The sequence below is a fragment of the Lichenostomus cassidix genome, chromosome 22 (genome assembly GCF_008360975.1).
Source record: "Lichenostomus cassidix isolate B80296 chromosome 22, HeHo_3.0, whole genome shotgun sequence".
Lineage (NCBI taxonomy): Eukaryota > Metazoa > Chordata > Aves > Passeriformes > Meliphagidae > Lichenostomus > Lichenostomus cassidix.
In genome coordinates this window covers 568,031-591,855 of record NC_139502.1, presented here as the reverse complement: position 1 = coordinate 591,855, position 23,825 = coordinate 568,031, and the positions used below count along the sequence as shown (strand labels likewise).

General features: G+C 62.0%; 2 protein-coding genes across 2 annotated transcripts; one reads left to right on the top strand and one right to left on the bottom strand.

Moving 5' to 3' along the window:
* The first annotated feature begins 1,670 nt into the window (after positions 1 to 1,670).
* On the top strand, positions 1,671 to 20,029 carry ADGRA2 (adhesion G protein-coupled receptor A2). Its single transcript, XM_085080712.1, has 19 exons — positions 1,671 to 1,960; positions 8,781 to 8,852; positions 11,724 to 11,795; positions 11,898 to 11,969; positions 12,122 to 12,193; positions 12,312 to 12,475; positions 12,543 to 12,756; positions 13,114 to 13,278; positions 13,828 to 14,029; positions 14,113 to 14,262; positions 14,393 to 14,554; positions 14,705 to 14,914; positions 14,984 to 15,185; positions 15,400 to 15,608; positions 15,747 to 15,874; positions 16,288 to 16,411; positions 16,519 to 16,664; positions 16,803 to 16,892; positions 17,146 to 20,029. The coding sequence occupies exons 1-19, from the start codon at positions 1,740 to 1,742 to the stop codon at positions 18,335 to 18,337; spliced, it is 3,867 nt and encodes a 1,288-aa protein (XP_084936838.1). The 5' UTR covers positions 1,671 to 1,739; the 3' UTR covers positions 18,338 to 20,029.
* A 113-nt stretch (positions 20,030 to 20,142) lies between these two features.
* BRF2 (BRF2 general transcription factor IIIB subunit) lies at positions 20,143 to 23,273 on the bottom strand. The gene is made up of 4 exons (XM_085080713.1): positions 22,995 to 23,273; positions 22,399 to 22,458; positions 21,784 to 22,105; positions 20,143 to 21,204 (listed from the first exon to the last, which is right to left on the bottom strand). Exons 1-4 carry the CDS (start codon positions 23,146 to 23,148, stop codon positions 20,388 to 20,390), a joined length of 1,353 nt encoding a protein of 450 aa, XP_084936839.1. The 5' UTR covers positions 23,149 to 23,273; the 3' UTR covers positions 20,143 to 20,387.
* Between the last annotated feature and the right edge of the window lie 552 nt (positions 23,274 to 23,825).

The following is a 23,825-nucleotide window of genomic DNA, read 5'->3' as shown; positions in this document are numbered from 1 at the left end:
GTTGTGAGTGCCTGAGACAAGGAATGTCCTCTTCCTTGTGGTAATGCCCAGGGAGAGCAGCAGGCTCCAGCCTGGAGGCTCATCCCCTCCAGAAGAAGGAGGGAAGCCCACTCTTGCTCTCTGCAGTGCTCAAAGCAGGAGGCCCAGCTCACCATCTGGGGCTTTGGGAAGGTTCCATGCTGTGCCGATGCTCGCAGGATCTCAGAGCAGATACTGGGCACAAGCAGCTTCCTGTTGCTCTTCCAGCTTCAGCTGCAGGATCTGGGACCAGCATAGAATCAAAAATATTTTGAATTGGAAGGGACCCATAAGGATCAATGACCCATTCCATGGCGCAGGGGGACCGGGGACACCCCACAAGCAACGACCCCGGCAGCATCCAGGATGGACCTGGGCAGGGAAAAATCTGTTCAGTGGAAACAAAGTGGGTGGGAGGGGGAGGAAGGGAAATATGTGGGACACCTCACTGTCTCTTTTACTAGCAGGACGATGCTGGTCTCCAGGGCTCTGAGGTCCCACAGCTGAGCCCCGGTGCCAAGGTGGCAGGTCTGTGCGGGGTGGGACTGGCCACGGAAGAACCCTTGGCGCCACAGTCCTTGTCCCTGCCTGGGTGGAGGCAGCGGGTGCCCGGGCCGGGAGCTCTGCGGGCACCGTGCTCTTGTGCTCCCAGCCAAGAGCAGACGTGGGAACAGCTTGGAGTGTGTGCTGAGCTGCATCTCCGCTCCCCGGCGCCCACTGCCACGGCGAGTTGTATTTATTTGGAGAGAGGAGTAAATTTCTTTTCCCCTCCAGGAACTATTGGTCCTGGAGAGAAACCGCATTCCCAGCGTCGTCTTGTCGTCCTTCCATGACCCTTTTCCTCCGCTCCCTGGCACGGGGTCTTGCAGACTTCATTGCCGGCTTTTGATCCCTTTTGATTTGATGCTGCAATGAGCCGTGGCCTCGGAGAAGCCGAGCCCCGGGCGGACCAGAGGGCTGGAATCAGACGAGAGGCAGCCGGGACGTGGGAGGGGGGAACGGGAAGAAAAATATTGAACTTAGTGTGAAAAGCAGTGAAGCAAACAGGGAAGCCAAGGGGGACGAGTGTTAACTGCAGAGCGAAGGCTGGGAGGGGACAGAGCGGCGTGACCATGGAATGAACTGTGTGAGTTTGTGCAGGGAGTTCCTCCACGGCGCGGGGTCCTGGGGTCCCACAGGCAGTGGGAGACCAGAGAATCCCCGTGTGCAGAAGCTCTGGTGGGCCCACGTGTGTGTCACCACCCCAGACACGGCACCCTGCGCTTGTCACAGCCGGGATGTCACAGCGACGCATCGCAGGGTGGCCGTATGGACCGCGTGGGCTCTGACCCACGCAGGGTTCCAGCTCGGGCCCGGGGTGGGAAGCAGTGGGAGCCCTCCGCGGGGAGCGCAGAGCCCCAGCTCTGGTCCGTGGGGACCGCACGGAGCTTCGGCTCCTGCCCGCGGGGCTCCGCTCTGCCCGTGAGGGTCCAGCCCCTGCCCACGGCAGTGTCGCTCCGCTCCGTGCGGGTGTCCCCCGCTCATCCACGCCGGTGCCGCCGGGGGGGCCGAGCCGCTGCCCTCTGCGGGGCCGGGGCGGGCCGGGGCGGGCCGGGGGAGGCGCCAGGGCCGGCGGCGGAGCGCGGCGAGCGGGGGAGGCGGCGCCGCCGGAGCCGCCCCGGGGAGCGGGGCGGCGGCGGGCGCGGAGCCGGAGCCCGTAGCCGTGGCCCGGGGCCGGGGCCATGCGGCGGGCGGCGGCGCTGGTGCTGCTGGCGGCGGCGCTGAGCGGCCCCGGGGCCGGTGCGCGGAACTGCCCCGTCCTCAGCCTGGGCTGCAAGTGCGCGGCCGAGCGGGCCAAGGCGGGCGGCGGCCCCGGCGCGCCCCGGCGGAGGGTGGTCTGCAGCGGCGGGGGGCTCCCCGCGCCGCCCGAACCGCGCCTGCTTCCCGAGGGCACCGTCACGCTGTGAGTACCGCGACCGGCACATTCCCGGGCATCGCACCCGGCCCCGGGCATACCCCCTGCTCCCGGCATCTCCCCCGGGCATCTCCCTCTGCCCGGCATTGCGCCGTGCTGCCCCGGCCGGGCGCTGCTGCCCCGGGACACCCTGAGCGGGACGAGAGCCCACGCGTGGGTCGCGCTGAGCCGCTCCGTGCCCCTCTCTGGAGCTCCGTGCTGGAGCTGCGCGGCGGGATGACCCCCGCATCGCCCCGTGCCGGGCAGGGGATGGCGGGGACACGGGGACTGGGGACACGGGCACCGGGGGTGAAGCCCCGTGGGGTCGGGAGCATAATGAAGTTACTTTTTTCTCTCAATAAGCAACTGTGCACCAGCGAAAGCGTCGCTCGGTGCTGCGTAACGCGGTTTAAATCGCGTTGAAGTGGTGTCATGGCTCTGGATTGCCGAGGGGACCCCACTGTCCCCACGGCGCGGCGGCAGCGCCGGACTGGTGTGGACGTGAGCTGGAAATCCAGGAAACGGGCTCTTTCTCCCTCTTCCCTCCGCAGTGTTTCTGAGTGCTTGGGAGCATGTTTTTGTTTGAAAGTGACTGCTCTCCCTGGAAATATTTACTGAGAAGCGATCAGGAGCCGTTAATGGGTTTAGGGTTTGTGCAAAGGGTCCAAAGCTGCTGGTTGATCCGTAAAGGCTCCTCTTCCTCGCGGCCCCCGTGCCGGGGGTTGGGGTTCGGCTGCTGCTGGCAGCCGCGAGCTGCTCGCTCCAGGGTTTATTTATAACTCCAGAGGAGATGTTTGAATTAAAATCTGGATTGGAGGCTGGGCTGGCAACACTGCAACTGGGGGGAGAAGTTGCTTTCATCCGGAGTGTTGTCCCATCAGGGTGGCTGTGCTGCCTGTCCATGCCAGCATGCCCATGGTCATGGCTCCCACCTTCCCCTCCTTGGTGGGTTTGCTAGGAAGCTGCAGAGGACTGGGGCTGGGGGCTGCCTTGTCCTGTTTGCTATCACATGCTCGAACCCGCTGGGTCGTGTTGCTGCTTCACAGGCCCCTCACATTTGGGTGATGGTGGCAGCCAAGGTGACCCCCACTGGCACCACTGTCCCCATGTGGAGTGTGGCTGTGGGACACGCCAGTGCTACATGATGGTGCCACGAGCAGGGTCTGAGTGCAACCATCACAGTAAAAGCCTAAATTGTACCAGAACAGCAGCACTGATGGGTGTCCTGGGCTTCCCTCAGTGGGGGACACTGAGGAGCCTCAGGCAGCTGACAGCTGGCTCTCCATCACACTTGTGAGCTTTGCTCTTCATGTCTTTCCTCTTATGGCCCTTCGTTGTATGTCAGCCCCTCACAAACACTCGTGGGGATGTTTAGTCCTTTGTCAGTTTGTATTTGGAAAAGCATACCGTCCCATGTCTGCTCCAGTGCCTTCCTCAGCTGTTCCCAGTAGGGCAAGGGGTCTGTGCTGCCTGTGCCGAGCTGGCTCCCTTGGAGGGGCTGGGATGACCGTGCAGAAGCATTAGGGCATTACACGATCCCACTAAAACGTGACATGAAACCTACAGGCGTAGGCAGAAACCTACAAATATGCGGTGACCCTGGCTCTGCTCTCGCGCAGTAAACATGATTTATTCCAAACCCTTTCCAGATGGAACAATCAAAACCAGAGGCTCCGACGTTGGGAGCATCTCCTGGAGCCACTGGGGTGCGGGCAGGGAGTGGAGGAGCCCAGGCATGTGGCAGGGGCTGCACGTGCCTTGGGGACACCCTGCTGGGGACAGCCACATCTTGAATACTGCGGGTGAGCTGGGCCCTGGGGTGCCAGGTCCTGTCTGTGCCCTGGGGTGCTCAGGTCCCCTCTGTCCCCCAGGGCGCTCAGCATTGCTGTTGCCCTCTCTGCAGGAAATGTGTTTGGGGCAGTAGTGATTCAAAGCAGAGCCGTGTTGCAGTGCTCATCCGGTCCAGCCTGGAAGCAGGAGTGCCTGAGTGCTGTGCATGGCGGAGGCTCTTCCCAGCAGCCACCAGCACAGGGAGGGACCCTGGCCCTGCCACAGGTCCAGCTGTCCAGGCGACGGCTGGGGACAGGCGGGCGGGCAGAGAAGCTTTGGTGGCTGGAGGAGGTCTGTCAGCCTGTGGGTTCCTCATCCTGGCTCTCATTCAAGCTTTTCCCACACTCTCGCTTTACTCCTTTATTTATCTTTAATTATTAGGCCTGTGCTGAGGAATCCTCCGCGGCAGCTGCTGCACATTTACCCCCTGCGCCTGAGAAATGCGTGCTGGCATGGCAGCCCATGGACGGGCAGAGCAGGGATGGGGGACAAAGGACAAGGGATGAGGAATGCCTGTGGCCCCAGGACCTGTCCTGCAGTCCCTCCTGGGCTCAGCCGCGGTCTCAGTGTCCCAGGGGACATGTGATGTCTGATGAGGAATGTCTGCTGAGCAGAGCCATGTCTCCTTCCTCTTGCAGGGATCCTCTTGCAGGATCCTCCTCCCCTCGCAAGGACCTCCGGGGATGGCTGTGAGCCTGGTTAGGGGGTGATGCTCACACCACCCGTGCAGCCCCAGATGTTACACAGTGTGCTCTCCAACACCTGCCCCACTTTATACCCAGGTGAATTCCTGCACCCAGCTCCAGCAGGGAGGAAGGAGGGTGCCAGCCTTGGCACGTTGGGCTGTCACCCCCTCTGACTCATGGCCCTGGAGAGGTCACCTGGCTGCTTTGGCAGGGCTGGCACCAGTGCAGCCTGGGGCACAGTGTGGCCCCCCAGCCCCACATCCTGCTCCAGTTAGGACCAGGGGATTTGGCACCTCTTGGAGCCATCCCTCCAGCATGGCTGTGAGGTGCTGGGGTGCTGCAGACAGGGATTAACGAGGCTTTAATCCCCCCCCAGCTGACCCCTGTGCTAATCGCCTGATGGAAAAAGCGCCATATTCCTAACGAGAGCTGGAAAGGCTCGGCCAGCCCTGCTGTCACACGGGCGGGAGCCCAAACCTCTTCCAGATGTGGAATCCCAGCACAGGCCTCATTTATGTGCACAGCTTGATTGCACTGAAATTACAGATTGTCTGCAGGGAATAGAGGGCTTTGACTTATGACCAATTTCCAGTTCTACTTGAACTCCCCGCTCCAAGGCCGCTCTATCCTGGGCCCTGCAGATGGTTTCTTTCTCAAGACTTCTTCAGCTTTTTATTTGTTGTTTATTGGGCTGCAGCTCCATCAGGTTTGGGTTTTCCGGGGGCTGCAGGTCGTGGTGCTGCCCGGTGCATCGGAGCATCCTGGCCCAGGCAGCTCTGGAGGCTTCGCCCTCTCTCCGGGGCTTATTTTTCCTGTGCTAACAAAAGCCGAGGGTTGGAACAATAATTTTCACCATCCAAAATAGCCCGGCATGACGTGAGGCTGGAGGAAACGCCCGGGCACGGCACAGGGAGGGGAAGAGCCCCCGAGCACCCAAACAAAGCAGGGAGGGGAAAACACAGCCAGGTCTGGGGTTCTCCAGCCCCGTTGGGTTGGGAGATGTGGGGTTCCCTCTGGGGACATGTGGGGTTCCCCCTGGGATGCTGTGGGGTTGCCTCTGGGATGCTGTGGGGTTCCCCTCCCGGAATGCAAGGTTCTTTGTGGGAGCTGTAGGGTCCTTCCTGGAATGTGGGTTCACCCCCGGGAAGCTGTGGGTCCCTGTGGGATGCTGCAGAGTCCCCCTGCGATTCTGTGGGGTCCCTCTAGGTTGCTGCATGTCCCCCCTGTGATACTGCCGCCCCCGGAGCCTTTCGCATTGCCAGAGCCTTCAGCACCTCTCGCCAGCCCCGGGGCCCCTCTTTTCCCGAAATCCCTCTGCAGAGCAGGGAGCCGTGCTCGGGGCGCAGCCTGTGCCGAATCTGCTCCCGGCATATGCTTTGAATTAATGCACTTGGAGAGCAGAGCCGGGCCAGGTCTCCGCCCCCACCGCGGCCCCCCCAGGAACCCCTGCGCTGCTGCCTTCCCTGCCCGGGCTGGGGAGCCACCGTCTCCCCGCGTCCTTTTTTGGTTGGGTCCAGAGGAAGTTTATTGTTTCAGCAGCCCAGTTTCTGGAGCTGTTATTTATCCAAGTGGATTCCAGCACGCTTGAAAAAACAATCTTGTTTTTTTCACTGTTGGCTCCTCTTTTTGAGATGAAAAAAGAGAAGAAAAAGAAGAAGGGATCTGTATCTCCCTGCCGGCAGCCTCGCAGGCTCCAAGCCCCCGCAGCCCTGGCGCGGAGGGGTTGGAGCACGGATGCTGCACCCCTTCCAGGCCTGGATCCCCCAGGATGGGAGGATGCTCCTTAGGGCTCCCCCCGCCATCCCCACCACGCATTCCCCATCGTTTCCGTTTGACTCCATGCTCTAGTCCTTAATCCCCGCATTGTCCAGAGGGACTTTTCCAGCCACTGCTCAATTAGCCGATTATTGTCCCCGTGGCGGGGCTGTCCCCGGCAGCAGCCCCCCGCCCGCCCACGCTCCGCACAGCCCGAGGGTCTCAGGGCATCAGGCAGGATGAAGGTGCCTTTTGAGGCGGGAGGATTCTGGAGAGGCACAGAAATGGTTGGGCACAATCTCCTTTCTCCCAGCTGATCCTTTCTACCAGGGGCAGCTCTTGGAGTTTGAAATGCAGTGGGGGCTCCAGGTCCATGACCCCCATGTGCTGGGTTGGGGTGGCCTCGTGGGCACACCGACCCCATTGTGTTTTGGGGGTTCTCAGTTAATATCCTGTAAGGGGACACTGCCAAGGACCCACACATGGCTCTGCTGCCTGTGTGGGAATGGGAATGGAAAGTACCATGGAGCCTGATGAGAACTTCCTGGGGAAAAAAAACAAAACAAAACAAAACAAAAAACCCAAACAGAAAACCATTTGGAACATAATATCCATGAAACTAGAGAAAACAAAACAAACCCGTGTTGGAGGATGTGGGTTGTAACTGGGGAGTGCGACCCAGATGGCTTCTGTGGGACACGGAAGAAAAGAGCCAAGATCCCTACCCAGGAAAAGTTTCACCGGGAAGAAAAGTTTTGGGGAAACTGTCACTAGCACCGTCTTTTTGTGCCAACCCCTCCTTTTAGTCAAGGATCTCTTGTTCTTCATAAAGGACAGACCTGGGCAGCACCCGCAGCTCAGGGTGTCCTGAGCCATGCTGGGGTCCGAGCCTTTTTCTGGAGGTGCCGCAGGGGTGGCTTTGCCCTCGGCCGAGGTGCCCCGCGGGGAGAGTGTCGCAGGCTGCCGATCACAGGGGCAGCCGAGCCTGTTGGATCTCAGCAGCGCTGCCTTTTAAGGCAGGAGCTGTGGTGTTAGGGCAGAGGTGCAGATGGTGCCGGGGGTCTGTGGAGGGGGCAGGCATCCCCGGGGCTCAGCCGAGCGCCGAGTTCCCAGTGCGGTGCAGCTCTCGGGCCCTCCTGGCTCTGCCCAGCACGCTGCAGCATGGCCATGGCTGTTTCCTCCCGCATAGCCCGTGCTGTGCGTTGTGAAATCTCCTGCCGCCGGAATGAAAACCTCCTGGAGCCCTTGGGGCCAGCACGGCCTTGAGCAACAGACCCCACCGATGCCGTGACGGGGAATTGGGGCGCGCCATGGGCTGCTGGGGCTGTGCCAGGAGCGATGGTGCTCTGGAAGCATCCCTGGAGGATGTCCTTCGCTCTGGGAAGGGCCCCGGGCTGAGCCGGCACCGGTGCTCGCTGCTGGGGCGAGCCGAGTCCTGGCAAGGAGTGGTCCCTGCAGGGAGGAGAGGGTCAGACGTGGCCCTGGCCGTGGCAGCTCCGGCCGCCGGCGTGTGGAAGCAATTTGCAGCTGTCGGGGCCGCCGGACGTTTCCGCTCCCCGCCGGCCGGGTCGAGGGCCCCGCGGACGCGCCGGTGCCCGGTGGCGGCTCCTCATTAGCACAGGATGCGGGGGCTGCGCTGCCAGAGCCCGGCCCTTCGCTCCCCGCCAGCCTGCAGGGTCTGCAGGTCCCGGAGCTGCCCTGAGCCCAGCGCGCCGGCGGGGCCGGGCTGCAGCACACAGCGGCCATTCAGCCCGCCCGCCGAGCCCGCCCGTGTGTAAACAGCCCCGGCCCGGCCCTCAATGAGCCCTTTTTTCCCGCGGCTCCCCCCGGCCGGGGCTCCAGGATGCCCTCCCGGCCCGGCTGCCGCCTGCCCCCGCTCCGTCTCTGGGTCGCTTTGCTGGCGCTGCCGTCGCCGATGCCCACGCACGGGAGCTCCGGGGAAGCGACGCTGCTCCCCAGCAGCCGGGTCTGGCTCTGCTCATTTCACTGACGAGCTTTAATGAGCTCCTGGCTGAATCGTCGGGTGCTGGTGCCCTCCGTCCATTCCCATCACTGCATAAGGAGCTCTTTGGTCAGCCAAGCTGCTTATTTTGGCATAAAATCTCAGTGATGGGAGACTCCTGGGATGGCCACAATGCCAAGACCAGCAGGAGCTGGGGGTTCTCTCCTGGCTGCAGGTTCTTGGGGTGCCCTCTAAGTGCTGGGCAGGGGGTCATCTGCTGCCCATGTAATTTCTTGCACCAAGGTGATGCCCCAAGAGCCAGCACGGGGATCCCGTGGCAGCCCATGTGGTCCATGGCATGTAGACCATGCAGAGCATCTCACCATGGCTTCTGCATCCCAACACAGCCATTGCATTCTATGTTCCCTCCTGGCCACGCAAGCCTGTCCTGGAGAATTCTTCGTGGCCACCACCACAGTGGCACAGCCGGGGCAGCAACTTCATGTGGGGGTCTGCCTGTCCTCCCTCCCGTCCAATTCCTGGGTGGCCAGGGCATGGCTGGGAGTCTGGCAGGTCAGGTAATGGGGCTGCCCCTCTCCCTCTGCTCTTCCCACAGGCTGCTGAGCAACAACAAGATCACGGTGCTGGAGAACAGCTCTTTCTTCGGGCTGCGGGCTCTGGAGAAGCTGTGAGTGGGGGTCGGGCAGGAGGGAGGGGGGCAGCGGGATGCAGGCAGGGCTTCCATGGTGGTTGGTAGCATCACCAGTCGCATTCTGGTCCTGATGTGCTGCAGCAGAACCAGCACCGTGGCCCAGAATTTGCAACTGGCACCCACGGGCATCCCAGGGAGCCCGGGAGCTGCAGTGGGGCGGGAGGCACCAGGGGGGCTGTGCTCCATGAGGGCCGGTATGAAAAGCGACATTGTCCCCCTGAACAAAGTCAACTTTCTTATCTCTCCATGAAAGGCATCTCTATGGAGGGAGCTGCGAGAAGGGGAGATTTATGGCCCCCATATGGGTTTGATCTGTAGGTATGCAGGCACAGGGACCAGCACTGAGGGCGTTTTGTTCCCTGCCGCAGCCCTGAGAGGGTCTCGCGCATTCCTGCACTGTGTGGGCTCCCGTGGAAATCCCCACGGGACTGTTTTTGGGGTGAGTGGAAAGCAGTCACCTTAGGGATACCATCCCACATAGCTGAGTCCTCCCCAGCACGGGTCCAGGTGTGGGGTCACCTCGTGCTCCTGGCACTGCACTCTCCTGAACAGGAGGGATCAACGTGGACATGGGGAAGGAGTCCTGGTGCAGCTGGGGGGCCACACCTGGGGAGGACCATGGCTCTGCAGCCTCCGGGTGCCTGGGGTCATCCTAAAGGTCTCCGTGTCCTGGGAGAGCAGCCACCCCAGGTCACCTCCTGCTCACCACGGGGTCAGAGGGGGCCTGGGGCAGGTGGGCAGCACTCCCTTACCCCAGCCGGCTGCGTTGCGCTGTGCTGTGCCTGATTGCCCTCGACAGGAGCTGTAATTGTTTTTGTCGAGTCAGTTTGGGGCCATGACACAGACGTGCCCCATGGAGAGCCTGTGCTGGCATGGCGGGGACACCGTGGGGGCTCTGGGGCCCCTCGCTTCTCATCCTGGCACTGGCAAGGCCCCTGCCCACCCTGGTTGCCTGCCGTGGGTGCTTTGGAGTCCCAGCATAATGGGGAGGACCCATTCCCTGCATGTCAGTGGTGCCCCCATGGACCTCCCCTCTGGCTTGGCATCTCCAGTGATTTGTAGCGGCCTAATGAGATTAATGAGTCTGAGCGGGGACGGTATGTGGCGGCAGCCCCGAGCACTCATTAGCAGAGCCCCGCTTAGGAACGGCCCTGGGGGTCTGCGAGGGGACTCGGTGGGTGACAGCAGGGACAAGGATGGACTCTGTCAGTCCGTGTGTCTGTCTGTGCACAGTGGGCGCACAGGGAGCTGTGGGCTCTCCCCAGGGTGCTCTGGGCAGTGAATCAGCATGGCTCAGGTCCTTGGGGCCAGGGTTTGCTGCGATGGGGCTCTGTGCACTCGTGGTGATGGGGGTCTCCATGTACATGTGGTGGTGGGGTGTCCCCATGCACACGTGGCACTGAGCCACTGCTGCTCTCATGCCTGCAGCGTCACCCCGCCGGGGCAAGGGGAGGGAGGGGGCTCGGGACCGGAGGAAATGCAAAGGCAAACACGCAGAGCAGAGAGAGGAGCCTTATCGGAAATCAGCAGCAGCAGCAGCAGCCCCGGCCCTGGCCCGTGGGAGGAAGTGCCTGAGTGAGGAAGGCTGCCACTGGCCAAGCGCCAGGCGGGCTGCAAATCCCTGGGGCCCAGCACGGTCCCCAGTGGGTCCAAACCCTAGCTGGTGGTCCCTGCAGCACCCAGACCCCACAGACCTTAGCCAGGGGCCCCAAGTTTTGTTAGTGGATGTGGTTTGGCTGGCAGGGTGTGCTGGGGGTGGGAGTCCCTGGGAAACTGCACTGGGAGGCCAATGGTCTCCCCTGGTGCGTACAGGAGGTGTTTGCAGGACTGGTGTTTGTGGGGTGGATATCGGCAATGGGACTGCTGTTGGCGCAGGTGAGCGGAGCTGTTCCTTCAGCACCGGCGCTCACCTGTGCACACCTGCCCGCACACCTGCCTGCACTGCCGGCCCTGGCAGCCACCAGGACGCACATTTATCCGTCAGGAACGCAGGGAACGGCGGGCGTGGGCAGGGCCATTGCCCCAGCGGAGCAGGGTCGGGATGACGCCGGCTGTTTCCTCTCCCTGAGGGGCCCCTCTCGTCTCTCCGGCGGGATTCCCCCCTGCACCCCGGGTCTGCCGGAAGGGCTGGCGCCGCTCCCCATCCTGGACACCAGTTTGTGGCCCTCTAATGGGGCTGTGGTTCACGGGGTGTCCCCAGGGCCACAGGCAGAGCGGCGGGAGACCCAGTGACGAGCTCCGTGGAGACTGCTATAAATAAACACAGATCCATATGCATCCCATTTCCTCTCCCGGACAGCGCCGGTGCTCAGCAGAAGGGGCTGGACAGAGCGGCTGATGCCACCAGCGTTCCCCACCCTGTCGGCAGCTGGCCTGTGTGGTGTGTGCCCGGCGAGCCCCTGATTAGATGTGTGCCTGCAATCACGCTAATTGCTCAAACGAGCTTCCCGAGAGCCACAGAGCCCATCCGGGGCTGTGTTCTTATCCTGCACACAGGAGATAACCCGCCGGGATATGGCTGTTCAGGAAACAATGTGGGGCCAATGCCAGCAGCCAGTGCCAGCGTGCAAGGGACACTCGATGCTCCACAGCGCACTGGCATACCCCGGGAGCAGCAGGGAGCCTCGCGCCTTCCCTGCATCCCTCGGAGAGATAACGAGAAGGAAATGGGATGGAAAACTGCTAATGAGGCCCTCGCAGGGGTTTGCAGCGCCTGGGGTGGCGAAGGAAGGAGATGGGGGCTGGGGGTGGAATGGGTATGTTGGTGCCCTGGGCCCCCTGTGCTGTGTCTCCTGGGGACAGGGCTCCCCACAGCACCCCCCAAGGTCTGTGTCTGTCTCCCTGCAGGGACCTGAAGAACAACCTGATCAGCACAGTCCAGCCAGGTGCCTTCCTCGGCCTCCCCGAGCTGAAGCGGCTGTAAGTGCTGGTGCAGCCCCTTGAACCACTCAGGGGTGACCTTGGGGACAACAGGGACAGTGGGGCGCCCCAGCCCTGATGGTCCTTCCACTCACCTTGCAGGGACCTCTCCAACAACCGCATTGGCTGCCTGAGCGCCAGCGTCTTCCAGGGGCTCCCCAACCTCCTCCGACTGTAAGTAGCTCCCTGAGGACATCCTGGCCAGCCCTGTCCCCTGGCTCCTGAGAGCAAGGGGGTGTGAGGGCACAGCAAGGGGCCTGGGAGGTGTCCCCTCTCCCAGCAGCTCCCTGGCACCCTCCATGCCATCCTTCTCTCCTGTCCTGCAGGAACATGTCTGGAAACATCTTCTCCAGCCTCCCTCCCGGTGTTTTTGATGAGCTCCCCTCCCTGAAAGTTGTGTGAGTTGGTGCCCTGGGATTTTGGTGCCCAGAAGAGCCCCTGCCGAGGGTCTCAGCCGAGAAGAGCCCCTGCCGAGCCCCAGCCCTGCGGGTGCCCTGTGACACCATTCCTTTGCAGGGACTTTGCCACCGAGTACCTGACATGTGACTGCAACCTGCGCTGGGTGCTGCCCTGGGCTCGCGAGCGCTCGGCGCAGATCTCGGAGCGGACGGCGTGCGTTTTCCCCCGGCAGCTGCGCGGCGTCGCCCTGCGTGGTGCGCGGGACGGGCAGCTCCGCTGCGGTGAGCCTGGGCCGGGGCGGGGGCGGCGGCGGCGGCATCGGCGTGGGCTCACCTGTGTCCCCCGCAGCGGGAGCCCCGGAGCTGCACACCCACCACCTCATCCCGTCGCTGCGCCAGGTGGTTTTCCAGGGTGACCGGCTGCCCTTCCAGTGCACGGCCACCTACCTGGACAACAGCACCCAGATCCGGTGGTTCCACAACCGCGAGCCCGTGGAGGACGATGAACAGACAGGAGTCATCGTGGAGGAGAGTCTCATCCATGACTGCACCTTCATCACCAGGTCAGGGCTGGGGACCAGAATGGGAATGGGGATGGCATTGGGATGGCAATGGTTAAAGCATTGGGATTGAGATGGGGACAGAGATACGGATGGGATGGGGATGGGGACGGGGATGAGGTGGGAACAGGGATGGAAATGAGGTGGGGATGGCAAGAGAGACCATGTGGGGATGGGGATGGTTATGGGGACGGACACTTGTGGGCACAGGGCTCACAGGTTTGTGGGTACCAAGTGCCATGGGTGGGCTGCCAAGTGTGGGCACGTTCAGTGCTTCATGGCTTGTGTCCCCATGCCCCCAGGCTTGGGGGACCACTGTGTGTTTTCCCCACTGTGCCAGCCCATCTCCTCTGCCCGCAGTGAGCTCATCCTCTCCAACATCCACGTCTCTGCCAACGGCGAGTGGGAATGTGCTGTCTCCACCTCCCAGGGCAACGTCAGCAAGAAGGTGGAGATCGTGGTGCTGGAGACCTCTGCATCCTACTGCCCTGCTGAGCGGGTCACCAACAACCGAGGGGACTTCAGGTGGGGACCGCGGTGGCGCAGGTGCCGCGGCAGGGGGGACACACGTGGCCGGTGCCACGTGGAGCGCGAGCTGTGTGTGCGGGGGCCTCTCCTCGCCGCAGGTGACCGCACGTCTGGTAGCGATTAACGGCCACGGGGAGCGCGGGCGCTTTTGAAGGGCTTCCCGTGCCGGCGGCGCAGCCTGGCTCCAGCAGCAGAGGTGTTGGAATTTCTCTGGCACGAGACAAAAGGCTCCGGGCGCCCACCGTAACCCCGGCGGGGCCCTTATGGAATATAAATTACTGGCACAGTCAATGTGGCTTAAATTAGCGGTGCCCCCCCACTGCCCGCCGCTTCCCCCTGCGCTGCCGGAGCCAAATGGGATGCGGGATTGGAGAGGGTGGGGACTTTTTGGGGAGCATCACGCCAGCCTTCCCAGAGGCCAGGGGTGGCAGTGGCTTGCAGAGGGGGCTGCAGTGCTCGCGGCTGGTGCTGCACAGGGTTTGCACGGGAGGAGCAGGTTTGGGGCAGATCTGTTGCCCCACGGTCACTGTGTGTGGGTGCCTGCAGGTGGCCTCGCACCCTGGCGGGGATCACAGCCTACCAGCCCTGCCTGCAGCACCCGTTTGCCGCGGGGCCGGCTGGCGCGGGCTCGGTGGGAGAGAAGCAGGCGTGGCGGCGCTGCGACCGGACCGGACGCTGGGAGGATGGCGACTACTCCCACTGCCTCTACACCAACGACATCACCCGTGTGCTCTACACCTTCGTGCTGGTGAGCGGGGGGGCCGGGAGCTCGGCTGGGCCGGGGGGCACAGCCGATGACCGTGACCCTGCCGTGGCCGTGCTGCCCTGCAGATGCCCATCAATGCCTCCAACGCCCTGACCCTGGCTCACCAGCTCCGCGTCTACACGGCCGAGGCAGCCAACTTCTCAGACATGGTTGATGTCCTCTATGTGGCCCAGATGATAGAGAAGTTTATTGGCTATGTGGACCAGATCAAGCAGGTAATGAACACTGCAGCTGTTCCCTACTTGCCCCCGAGCTGCCTGGTGTTTTTGGGGTGGAAAAGAATGAATTGGGGTGTTCCCACGAGGGACGGCAGTAGCTCTTTGCAGAGCCCCTTGCTGTCCCCAGCTGACAGATGTGATCGTGGAGATGGCCAGCAACATCATGCTGGTGGACGACCACATCCTGTGGATGTCTCAGAAGGAGGAGAAGGCCTGCACCAGCATTGTGCGCTCCCTGGAGAAGATTGCGGCACACACACTGGGCAGCAACTCCCAGCACATGGCAGTGGTGAGGGGGAACACACTGCGGGGCTGGATACAGGGAGCACGGAGAGGGAGGAGGAGCGGGTATGCTGCTGGTGTGAGGTCTCTGGGTGTGCCAGGGGGTTCTCTGCCCATGCCAGGGCTGATGATCACTCTGTGATGCTGTGCCTGGCAGAACTCTCGCAACATTGCCTTGGAGGCGTACGTGGTGAAGCCTGAGAGCTACGTGGGGCTGAGCTGTGTGGCATTCCAGCGGCGGGATGGGGCCACCCCAGGTCGTTCCCCACTAGCTGAGCGGGGGGCTGATCCCATGCCTGACCAGCAGCTGCGGCTGCGCTGCACCACGGGGCGGCCCAACGTCTCCCTGACCAGCTTCCATATCAAGGTACGGGAAACGCCAGGGGTTGGGGGGCTGGGGGTTGTGCCCTGCTCACCAGTGACCATGCGCCCGCAGAACAGCATCGCCCTGGCCTCCATCCAGCTGCCTCCCAGCCTGTTCACCCGCCCAGTCCCAGCCATGGCAGGGGCTGACTGCAAGCTCCAGCTGCTGGTCTTCCGCAATGGGAAACTCTTCTGCAGCACTGGGAACTCCTCCCAGCTGGCCGATGATGGCAAACGCCGCAGCGTGGCCACCCCAGTCATCTACGCCGGGACCTGTAAGGGCAGCATGGTGGGGTGTTTGGGGTGCCTTGTGGGGCTCCCTGGAGCATTGTGCTGGTGCTCTCGCCATGCAGAGCCATCCCTGGGGTCCTCATGGGGAGATGGCAATGTGCCTAGGGGATGTGTGGAGTCCCCTGCGTTCAGCCCCTTTGGGGGGGCGGGTGGAGGGGTGTTGCTTGTCCTGCTGACCAGGTTTCTCTGTGGCTGCAGATGGCTGTGGAGTGGAGAACCTGTCAGAGCCGGTGGCCGTGTCCCTGCGACACCCTGGGGAGGGTGCAGACCCCGTGGCTGCATACTGGAACTTTGAGGTGCTGGGTGGCATGGGGGGCTGGAGCGCCGAGGGGTGCCAGCTGGCTGCCCGCGAGCCCAATGTCACCTCCCTGCACTGCCGGCACCTCAGCAACATGGCCGTGCTCATGGTAGGTGAGGGGCAAGCGGCGGGGTGGCAGTGTTGCCAGGGGTGTGGAGTGTGGGGGCTGCTGTGGTGGTGGGGTGGGTCAGGGGCACAGAGATGGTGCCGTGGGGTCTGACGGGCTGTGCTGTGCTGTACTGTGCAGGAGCTCAGCGGGTTCCCCAGTGAGGTGCGAGGTGCTGTGGAGGTGCTGCACCCAGCCATGTACACCTGCACGGCCGTGCTGCTGCTCTGCCTCTTCACCACCATCATCACCTACATCGTCCACCACGGGTGAGGGAGCATCTCGGTGCTGTGGTGATGGTCTGGGGGCTGTGCTGGGGTGGCTGTCTCTATGGGCAACTGGAGGAGCTCCCCAGGTGCCAACAGCTGGGAGAAGGTGTGCAGGGATGGCAATCCAGGGAATGACCATCCAGTGACATGGCCTTTGAGACATGGGCTCTCAGGAGATGATCCTGCAGGAATGTGCTGCCTGGCAAGTGGCACTGTCCCAGATGCCCTGCGTCCTGGTCCTTTGCGCTGGTGCCTTTGCACATACCTGTACATCTTCCCCAGCCACGCTCCACAGCCGGGGACAGGCTGTTGGTGCATCTCCCCAGATGCAGGATTTGTGCCAACAGCAGCTGTGGCTCTCTCTGAGCCAGGTAGGAGCTCACAGGCACCCACTGTACCTCTTGCTCTTCCAGCACCATCCTCATCCCGCGGAAGGGCTGGCACATGCTGCTTAACCTCTGCTTCCACATCGCCATGACGGCTGCTGTCTTTGCGGGAGGCATCACCCTCACCGGCTACCGGGCTGTGTGCCAGGCTGTGGGTACCGGGCAGAGCCCAGCACCACGGGGTTCTGTGGGACAGGGACTGGAGGGGCATGGCTGTGTCTGCAGCACCCTGTCCCCAATCGAAGCCTCCTCCTGCAGGTCGGCATCATCTTGCACTACTCCTCCCTCTCCACGCTGCTCTGGATGGCGGTGAAAGCCCGAGTGCTCTACAAGGAGGTGACCTGGAAGGCGCTGCGGCAGCCGGATGGGGACACGTCCCAGGCAGCCCCCAGGCCCATGCTGCGGTACAAACCCCCTTATCCCTTGCCTCAGCCCTGCAGGGGCATCTCCAGGGGCTGGGGCTGGACTTGCTCCTCTGGAGCAGCCCATCCCATGCTCTCCCACGGGCTCCAGGTGTGCAGTGACACCTCCCCACACCGCAGGTTCTACCTGATTGCTGGCGGGATCCCCCTCATCATCTGTGGGATCACAGCAGCCGTCAACATCCAAAACTACCACGACAACAACCCCTAGTAAGTGTCCCTGCTCGACCCTTCCTTCCTCCCACATGGGTGGCCTCCCTCTGCTGGAGCCGGGGAACTGGTGGCAGTGGGAATCTGGAGAAGTTTGGGAAAAGGTCAGTGATGTTTTTCCCAAGAGTTATCCATATACTGGGAAAAAAACATCCAGGCAGCCAGCACAGCTCCACAGAGTCTGTGCCGTCAGGGCAGGGGTGCCGAGCAGCTCCATGCCATGACCCCTCAGAGCCCATCTCTTCCTGCACAGCTGCTGGCTGGTGTGGCGGCCCAGCCTGGGTGCTTTCTACGTTCCCGTGGCTTTCATCCTGCTTGTCACCTGGATTTATTTCCTCTGTGCTGGGCTCAGGCTCCAGTGCCAACCCTCACACCAGAAAGACATCCCAGAGCCGCTGGAGCCACCACCAAGGCTGGTGGGGACCAGTGACCTCCTGACAGACTCCGGGTCCATATCTGTGACGCTGAACTCAGGGCCACCCTGCCCTGAGGGCGATGGTGTCTATTCTCTGCGGGTGCAGTTCTGGGCGCTGGTGGCCACCCACACCCTCTACGTGGCCCTGTGGACGTTCGGCGCCATGGCCGTGTCCCAGCACTGGTACCTGAACATCATCTTCAGCTGCCTCTACGGCGTCACTGCCGTGGCACTGGGGCTCTTCATCTTCGTCCATCACTGCCTCCGGCGCCGGGATGTGCTCAGCTCCTGGTTCTCCTGCTGCCCGTCCTACCGGAATGCACTGCCCATGCAGGCTTACGTCCACCCCGGGCTGGGGCCAGAGGATGGCTCGCAGGTCTTCATCGGCTGCGACCCAGAGGCTGCTCGCTCCGGCGCCTCCTCCTCGCCCAGCAGCGCTGGCTCTGCCGGGGGCCGCTGCAAGCTCACCAACCTGCAGGTAGCCCAGAGCCAGGTGGACGCCCGGCCGGCACCCTGCCCAGAGCCGGACCCTGCCAACGGGAAGCCCGTCAAGCACACCAGCAACCTCCACGGCCGCAGGAGCCACCGGGGCAGAACTAAGCCGTGCCGGGACGGGAAGCACCACCGCTTGAAAATGCTGCGCGGCCCCTCAGACCACCCGTCCAGTGAGAGCGGCAGCCTCCACAACAGCCACTCCGAGAGCTACCCCAGCGGCAGGACCAGCCCGGCCAGTGGCGGCCGCGCGGGGCAGCGGGTGGCCCAGGATGGGGAGGCTGTCGCCAGCCCCTCGGAGGGCAGCGACGGCGGGCGGCGGGTGCCTGACTTCGCCGAGGCTCGCCGGAGGAGCGGCAGCCGGGACAACCTGCGGCCAGGCGGCCCCGAGAGGGAGGCGAAGCGCCGCTCGTACCCCCTCAACGTGGGCAGCCACAACGGCGGCCTCAAGGGCAGCAAGTACGACATCAACCTGGCCAGCGCCGACAGCGTGGCCGGCATGAAGACCGGCCTCTGGAAGAGCGAAACCACCGTGTGAAGGTGGGGAAGGACCGACGGCCGCAGCGTTTTCCTCTGGGAGCCAGGGCCGGAGCATCGCGGTGGCACCGCTGCGGGAATCACCACGTGCACTAGCAGGATGGGTGGCACAACCGGGGGCTGCGGCTCCCCCAGGCACAGGGCGATCCCGGGCCCACCCATCTCCCCAAGGAGGCTCTGAGCTTCCCGCCGCAGTGCCGGCAGCTCCAGGCAATCCTTGCCTGTCAGCAGCCACAATTGCAGCCGTGCTTTGCTCACTCCTGCATGTCACTTGAGATTGATCCTAAATGCTATTTTATATTATACAGAGGAAATGTCTATTTTTCAAAGCTATATTATTGAATGTATATATGTATAGACAGAGCCATAAGTGACACAAAGCCCCCACTCCTGTCCCTGTTCCCTGGGAGAGGCTGCAGGGCCAGGGCCCACTCGTGCCACGACTGCAATATTCCCGCTGAGGGACCACTCCAAGTGCCCTTTACGTCCAGGCACCGCAGCCCCAGCCTGAGCAAACTGCTTCTGGAGAGCAGCTACTCCCTCTGGAATGCTTTTAACCGCGTGTCAGCCCTGGGGGTTGTGCGGTGCCAAAGCCATATTGCAACGCCAAGCACAAGGTAAGAGGAGCCTTAGCTCCAAGGTGAGGCAATTGTCTGCACTGCTTTAATGCCAGACACTAAAATAACGGCCAGAAAAGGCTCCAGGCAGTAAAATCACAGCCAGAAAATGCTCGCAGGCCCTCAGAGGCTCAAGCCATGCAATGGGGTGGACTGGCAAAGCTGTGCCGCTGCTGGAGCCAGGACTGACCCTCTGTGCCAAAGCACCAAAGAACTGAGATGGAGAGACCCAGAGCAGCTCTGTGTCCATAATCCAGGGGTTCACGCTCAGAAAATACCTAGGTTTGCTCTTAAGAAGGCAGAGAACATTCTGGGGAGCAGAGACCATTCCTGGGAATGCATGAGAATGATGCCAAGAAATTAAGGACCTTCCTCAGACAGTTCCCATGATTCAAAGGGCTGGAACCTGGATAAGCACTTACTGTTCCCATTGAAAAACAAGTGTCCCCTTTTTCCCATCACACAGGTAAAACAACCAGGCTGCAGAGAGGCTGCAGCAAAGTGGAGGAGGAAGGTGGGAGCCTGGTGCCTCTCCTGCCTCAGTTTCCCCCATGTGCCTATGAGTTTAATTACATAGCTACCTCCGAGGGGTCGTGTGGCTGGCCAGGCCATGAGCCAGGGGAGGAAAAAGCACTTAGTGGGGATTGGTCTCACCTGGGAACCCCTCACCCCACATGGCTGGGGCAGCCCTGGGCTTAACCTGCCACTCCCAGCCTTCCTCAGCTTCTCTGCCCAACTTAAATGTTTAAATATTTCATTGTACCTGGTATTTAAAACAGTTTAAACCCTTGCTGTGGCTCCTGCAGCCTCCCCAGCCTGGCTGATGCCCCATGGTTCTATCGCTTGCTGCATTGTGACAGTATTAGAGAAAAAGCTTTGTATTCTTAATTACACTTTGTTTTGTCTGTTTACAAGCGAATGACATATCAACAAAGCTTCCTGCAATATCCGGGGGGAGGGAAGGGAAATATGCCAAAGAAATGTCTTTAAAGGGGTCTTTTTGCATTTTTATATGAATAGAATGTTTCTAGCAGATATGTTTTGTTTAATATATTAAAGATATGCCAATCTGCCAAGATCCACTGTTATTTCTCTCAGACTTCATGTTCAAATACAGCCTGGCCTGCAGTTTTTTGACCCTCACAAAGTCATTCTGCTGAAGAATGAGAAGTCCAAGGTGAGGCTGCGCTGGAAAATCTGGCACCTGCACTTTTATTTATTTATAACAGAAATTAAACACGACCTGAAGCAGTTACTCCATAAAAAGCTCCACTTTGGTCCAGCACATTAAGGACGACCCAGCCTGCTCCCTCCCCACAACCCCATTCCCTGGGCAACTGTCTCTGCAGCACAATCACTCTGTCCCTAGTGGGCATCACACTTTTGATCCCAAAATTGTCCCTGGCAGCACCGTCCTCTGTGCCATGGCCACCTTCACAGCCAGGCCTTGGCCTTCCTGAAGGCGCGGATCTCCTCAGGGCTCCGCAGGTACTGCTCGATTTCACTGTCCGAGATGGGCTCGTCGCCCGTGGCGGCTGAGTCTGGAGAGCTCGGAGCTGCAGGGCGCAATCTCTTCCTCGGGTGGATGAGGCAGGGTGGGAGCAGGGGCCTCAGGGTGCCACGCTGGCGTTTCCCTGTCAAGGGGCAGCCTTTCTCCTGTGCCACCAGAGGAGAGCTGGGAGAGCCCTGGCCTGGGGAGTCCTGGCATGGAGAGACCTTATCCAGGGAGCCTTGGCCCGGGGAGTCCTGGCCTGGGGAGTCCTTATCCAGGGAGCCCTGGCCCATGGAGTCCTGGCCTGGGGAGCCCTGGTCCCGGGCCATGTCATGCTGGTCCTCCCCGTCCTGCTGGCTGAAGGCGTTTTTCAGCAGGAACACGCGGTGCTGCAGCAGGTCCCCAATGTGCTTCACCACCGTTTTCTTGTCCAAGTTAAAGCCACGCAGCCAGGAGAGCTGGGAGGCCATTCCCAGCAGGATCTCCAGCAGCTCCTTCAGCCTGAGGTGGGCAGGAGGGGGCAGATCCACCCCTGCCAGGCGGCAGAACCGCGCCAAGGGGCAGGAGAGGCGCGGGCCAGGCTGCAGCGACTGCCATGCCAGGAACGCCGCGGCCGTGACGATGGGCACGGGGTGCCGGCCAGTGACCAGCCACGTCTCGCTGGCCAGCTCCACAATCCCCATGGTCCGGGCCAGCAGCTTCTCCTTGTCCTCCAGGAATGGTGCAGGGACATTGGCGGCAGGCTGGAACAGCCGGAAGCTGCGGGAGCAAAGAGGCCACAGTCAGGGGAAACCTCGGCCACCGGGCTCAGCTCCTGGCCACCCCCTCCCTCCTGGATGCATGAGGGGGCTGCAGGGGGGCCTTTGGGGCAAACACACCCTGCTCCTGCCATGGAATGCTGCTCATGGACATCAGGAGGAATTTCCTTATGGAAAGGCTTGTCGGGCATTGGAATTGCTGCTAGGGAGGTGGTGGAGTCCCCATCTCTGGAGGTGTTCAAGGAATGACTGGACGTGGCCCTCAGTGCTCTGAGCTGGGTGACAAGGTGGGCATCAGGCACAGGTTGGACTCAATGGCCTCAAAGATCTTTTCCAGCCTCAGTGGCTCTGGGATTGTGTGATTCATGGTGCCTCCCTGAGCACCTCTCTGCCCTCACCAAACTGAGGAGAATGGGGAAGGATGAGAATCACAGCCTAGGTGTGACAAGGCAGGGACAAAAGCCAGCCCAGCCTGAGCACACACATCTGTGTCACAGGTCCTGCCCACGGCCACACTTCAGCCTCTCCACCCACCTAAGACAAACAAGAAATGCAAAATGGCTGAAAGGGGCCCCATCACCTGTTCAGGTGCGTTGTCACCAGGTCTGCCAGGCTCAGGGCAGGCACAGAGAGCCCCAGCTCCTTCTGCAGGCTCAGGAAGACGCTGGCAAACAGGTCCTGCTTCGCGTACAGGAGGGAGCAGATGGTGCCCATCGTCAGGGGCCAGTTGTGCTGGCGGCACGTCACGAACACGCAGCAGCCCCCCAGCAGCTCCTTCTTCTCCAGGCTGACCAGGTGGAAGGCAGGGAGCTGCAGAGCCCTCTGGAAGTAGGACACGGCCGTTTCCTCAAACACTGCCGGGAGCTGCAGGACTTTGCAGAGGTCCTGAACCCGCCGGATCCCTGCGGGAAAACACTGCCCTCAGCCATCGGATCAAGCAGCTTCTCAGAATTCCAGCAGGCAGCATTCACCCAGCCCTGGCACGGGCACAAGAGCAGGGGCCCCTGCAGCCCCACAAGTGGCACTAAAACACTCCAGGGCAGGGGAGGCGCTGCCTGGATGCAACACCAACTGCCCTCCCCTGGCTTTGCTGCCAGTTCCAAAGGGTTTTTAACACATTTTTACCATTAGAAACAGGTTAAACAAACTGAAGCAGCAGCCAAGGAGGATCGGGGTGTGGAGGAACTGCTCTTACCTCGCTGCAGGCAGCGGCTCAGCTGCTCCTTCTGGCCAGTGCTCTGGGAATAGGCCACCTCTGGAAAACAGGGTTGGATCAGACAGTCTTGCAGGGAATCCAGGGGACCAAGTCATTTGGATCTGGGGCAACCAGATGCCCACAGAACTGGATTCAGAATTGAGGGCATTGAGCTAGAGCAGTACAGGCAATAGTGAACTGGGGGATCTCCTCTGAGCCATGATTCCCTACAGACAGAGCCGGCCAACGGCCTCGGGGCTGCTCCGCTGCACTTCAAGCTGTTCTATGAGATGTAAATGAGATTTTAATAATCTCTTTTAATAATAAGATATTCCACACTTTAAAGCTCATCACCGGCTCCAGCCTAAAGCCTGGCAGGAAGGTGCTGCGAGTGTTCCCCTGTGACGGAAAACCCTGCTGGTGTTTGGGAGGGGAGGCGGCCGGTGTGACCCAGCAGAGAGCCCCGCACGGAGGGACACCGAGGCACCGCTCGGGGAGCGCATCGCTGCCCGGACGGACACAGAGAGGCCCAAACGCGCTTCGCACGGCCGGTTTTGCACCCCCCGAGCGCGGACGCTCCCGTTCCGGTGCCGCACCCCGCAGATGCTCCTCCTCGGTGTAGGTGGTGGTGAGGAGCCCCTCGGACAGCACGCAGCCGCAGGCGGCGCAGACCAGCTGCTGCTGCGCGTAGTGCGCGTCCTCCACCAGCGCGGCCGAGCCGCACTCCGGGCATCGTCCCCGCGCCGCCATCGCCGCCGCCGCGCCGCGGGACCGCCGGGACCGCGCACCGCCAACAGCCAATCGCGGCGCCGCCCGGCCCCAGCCCACCAATAGCGGCGCGGTCCGCGGTCCGTCCCGCCGCCGCCCGGCCGAGGCGCCGCCCGCGCTCGCCGCGTTCCGCCCGCGCTGGTTCCGGCGGGGCTGGCCTGGCAGGGCAGCGGGACCGAGGGGACAGCGCGTCCGCCTCGGGGAACCGCACACCGCCCCGGCTCGGGGCCCCCGGGACCCATCGCTGCACAGGATCAGGGCGAGGACAGCGCTCAGGGCTCCTGCAGCCCAGGCGAGCTGGAGGCGCAGTGCCCCGCTCGGCGGGAGGCTCATCTCCTCCCCGTCATCCTCCTCATCCTCCTTCTCCTCATCCTCCTCCTCCTCCTTCTCCTCATCCTCCTCCTCTCCCGTCACCGCCGCCAGCCGAGGCGAGTGTTGCCATCAGGGACAAGCGCCGGGTCCCTTCACCGCTGCGGGCCGAGAGCCTTTCCCAGGGTGGTTGTTTGTGCTTTACAGAAACTCTCGATTGTGGCGATGCGGACCAGCCCGTCCGTCAGGTTTCCCCACCCTGCGAGGTGTTTATTTACCAGGAAGTTCCTGCATGGATCGCTGCAGGGATGAAACCAGCCCCGAAATAGCTGGAGGATGAGCGGAGCTGG

Coding starts and splice junctions, on each gene's coding strand:
- ADGRA2 (XM_085080712.1), top strand. CDS start 1,740: ATGCGGCGGGCGGCGGCGCTGGTGCTGCTGGCGGCGGCGCTGAGCGGC. Junction 13,279..13,827: donor AACAACCGAGGGGACTTCAG/GTGGGGACCGCG, acceptor GGGTGCCTGCAG/GTGGCCTCGCACCCTGGCGG. Junction 15,609..15,746: donor GCAACATGGCCGTGCTCATG/GTAGGTGAGGGG, acceptor TGTACTGTGCAG/GAGCTCAGCGGGTTCCCCAG.
- BRF2 (XM_085080713.1), bottom strand. CDS start 23,148: ATGGCGGCGCGGGGACGATGCCCGGAGTGCGGCTCGGCCGCGCTGGTG. Junction 22,459..22,994: donor CGAGGAGGAGCATCTGCGGG/GTGCGGCACCGG, acceptor CCTGTTTTCCAG/AGGTGGCCTATTCCCAGAGC. Junction 22,106..22,398: donor GAGCCGCTGCCTGCAGCGAG/GTAAGAGCAGTT, acceptor GTTTTCCCGCAG/GGATCCGGCGGGTTCAGGAC.